At 39.5% G+C, this 3,313-nt stretch overlaps 1 protein-coding gene across 1 annotated transcript; it reads left to right on the top strand.

The window, feature by feature from the left end:
- The first annotated feature begins 366 nt into the window (after window positions 1-366).
- On the top strand, window positions 367-1,470 carry LOC102810023 (tripartite motif-containing protein 3-like). Its single transcript, XM_006821516.2, has one exon. It carries the CDS (start codon window positions 367-369, stop codon window positions 1,468-1,470), a length of 1,104 nt encoding a protein of 367 aa, XP_006821579.1.
- The last annotated feature ends 1,843 nt before the right edge of the window (window positions 1,471-3,313 follow it).

Here is a 3,313-nt window from a genome sequence, read left to right as displayed (position 1 = left end):
ACATATGTCGTCGTCATGTGGTGGCGTCAATATGTTAACACTCACTGACACACTGGGATTGAATCAATACAAACTTTCGTTTCATTCCGGCCTTAAATATATTTAAATTTGTTTCATAAATTGAACTTTCTATTTAACGTAGTGAATATTGTCACAGTTTCACTCGATGGTTGTTAATCTATTTTATAAATCGAAATCGATTTTAACGAATATGCCGCTACGAAAGGCGAAACATTATTCACTTCCGGGATTTGACTCATACAAGCAGTATTGTAAATATCGTGATTTTTCGTCGATTTGGCGAAATATCACATTTCATAACGGCAAGAGCATGCCGATTATCAACAACAGACTGTAAGCACACCCATGGCATCGTTTTTCCCATCTGCGCCTCCACTGGAAGTCGACGAGGACGATTTCAACGAACGATTTTTGACCTGTACCATTTGTCTTGAGCCATACCAGGAAGCCCCCAAACTCCTTCCATGTTTGCATTCATTTTGCAGTAATTGCCTTCGATCGCACAGTCGAGGTAATTCGGTATTCAAGTGTCCAGTATGTCGGAGAGACGTACCCGTTCCACAGCAAGGTGTAGACGGATTCCCCAACAACATATATGTCCGTGACCTGAAGGAATTTCTCGCAGCACAGCCTCGCCGGTCAGCGGTATTACCGGCGTCGAGCCTCAGTGCTGCCGTTCCGATCGTCACGCAGAGGGAACGACGACAGAATGCGTCCCAACCCAAAATAAACAAACAAGTTAGTAGCAATTTTCTTAAGCGTACTGCAATTAAATTGAGACTAAATTTTCGATCGAAGACAAAACGGTACTGTTCTTACCATGCGGAGAAAGAGTTGAAACTCTACTGTGAAACTTGTCAACTGATCGTTTGTAAAAAATGTGTCAAAATCGAACACTCCGATGGGCATTTTATTATGGACATCCATTCGGCTGCTGAAAGCAGACTACAAAAACTAGGACTGTTGTTGAATGAAGCCAAATCGCACATCGAACCTCTGCAGATCAGCGTTCAGACAGTTGGCGAAGAAGTACGCAAACTACGCGCTAGAAAAGAGGAACTAAAACAGGATATCAATGATACATTTAACGACCTAGCGCAAGCCGTGGAAACTCAGAGAAACGTATGCATGGCGAAATTAACAGAGGCCGTACAGGGTAAGGAACATGCCCTCAACACGCAGTACAGCGAGCTTGACCTTGGGCACAGTACTGTGCGAAGTGGATGCCAGTTTGCACACCAAACCATTCAAGATCTTAGAGAATCTGACTATGAAATCGTTGCTGCAAGTAACCAGCTGGCTGCCAGGTTAGAAGAGCTAGTGGCAGTACGTGGTCGACATACTGCCGAGCCGGTAGATAATGCCTGCCTTTCATTTGTTTTGAATGAAGAAGATATTGCAGAGCTTCGTCAGATTGTGTCTCGCATTGGAGAAGTCCATCAATTTTAAATTCTGTGAACTAATTAATTCCGCTTGTAAACATTATTTTGATTAGATTAATGTGATTCGCAAGAAACGTAATTCATGAAGTTTCTGTGATGACATGTCTTTAGGGTCCCAGTAAAATTATTCACGAAAGTTTATTTTGCAAATATAAAGCAGATTTAATACATATGCAGTTTAGGACAAATATAAAAGACTTCTGTACAGTACAGCTTATCCCACAACCTGTATTTATTTTTGCATATACACCACACATTTATCACATGAGGATTGCGTATACATTGTATATTATTGGTGTTACGTATTTATCACTTTCGCATCATATATTTATTGCATTCGAGTTGAGAATTTATCTTTCTATCACGCTGGTGTCACATACTAGTATTTACAGTCACACATTTTAACTACCACAGTTGCATTGTAAACTCATGCTAGGCAAATACAAGTCTGAATGATGCACTAAAATTACCATGATAAATGGGTGCAGTGAATGCAATGAAAGCACAACACAAATGCGATAATTATATGCAGGGTTTTTTCTAGAAAAAAACTGCAAGAGGGAGCACTGCAATTCAGCGGCGCCACCAAGTGGGGGAGATAGGGTTCTCGCTACCAGGGTGTGGAGTTTTTGGAGCATTCTATGGCTTCCTCGGGGCCAAAATTACTATCAGACAGGTCACAGTTGAAGACGTGGCCACATGTAATCCCTGGTCTATCAGAATTTTATGGTTGCCAGAGGATCTGCCCCCAGGGTAGGGGGGCGCTGCACCCCTATTCCCTTGTTTAAACAAAATCACTGATATGCGAATGTGATAAATGCATGAATGCTGAGCAAAAAGTCATATTGTACATTAACATTTTTGGATGAAAAATTATTTCTGATGGGGTGGATGGGTTGAAGTTCCAGGTGGAATATTTTTCATTTACTGGATTATTAGCTTATTTTTGTGTGCATACCAGTTATGCAGATTACTTGTTGAACTTTTTTTCTGCAAAATTATTTTTGTTGGTATTGTCCAGTCACAGTCATCAAGAGTAGAAACAATGGTCCACTCCATGTAATGTTCTACAATCCTACTTTCCAATGGTATAACCCATATGTATGTTGGGTGGTAGAGAGGTATGATATACCAGTAATCTCTCCCTTTCAGAGTATTATATACTTTTAATCTTCTATCTGTAGAATGGATGCTTCCACTGGATTAAAAAATACTATAAATACTTGTCAGAGGTCATACAAGTGCAAAAATGAATTATTGTGACCCACTCTAAATTCAAAATAGTCTACACTTTCTCTACTAGAGTTACACTTTCACCACCGTCACGAGAGTTATACTTTCACCACCGTCACGAGAGTTATACTTTCACCACCGTCACGAGAGTTACACTTTCACTGCTAGGAATTTTAGGGCCTAGGTCATTTGATGTCATTTGATGTCATTTACCTGCCTGTTCATAACATTTAAGTTATAACATTTTTTACTTTTCTTAATTTAAGAGTAAAGATTGTCATATTTGATGTTTTTTGTTATTGTCAGTTGCATATACTACCTATAGCCCTGCATTCCTGCTTCCAATCACCATTCAATAAATTGGAAGGCTGAACCATGCTATTTGATGTTCTTCAGATTGTATTGAGTGGGTCACATGTGATTATAGATATTCCTTTGATAAATGATTTGGGTAGTACATTCCGGGGGGCTACTCTTATTTGGTAGAGCTGTTCCAAATATAAAATACAAATAAGTTGCACACATAGGCTGAGGGTACATGTTTTTGGGGCATTATGAGGATATTTATTTTGGAGAGTCGGTTATTAGCATGATAGATGTCTGTATTTTTAAAACAA

This window comes from Saccoglossus kowalevskii, chromosome 21 (assembly GCF_978046115.1).
Source record: "Saccoglossus kowalevskii chromosome 21, keSacKowa6.1, whole genome shotgun sequence".
Lineage (NCBI taxonomy): Eukaryota > Metazoa > Hemichordata > Enteropneusta > Harrimaniidae > Saccoglossus > Saccoglossus kowalevskii.
Note: the sequence above shows the minus strand (reverse complement) of the source record. Positions and strands in the feature narration are given on the sequence as shown.

Bases quoted from the DNA above. Each gene is read 5' to 3' on its own strand.
- LOC102810023 (XM_006821516.2), top strand. From the start codon at position 367: ATGGCATCGTTTTTCCCATCTGCGCCTCCACTGGAAGTCGACGAGGAC.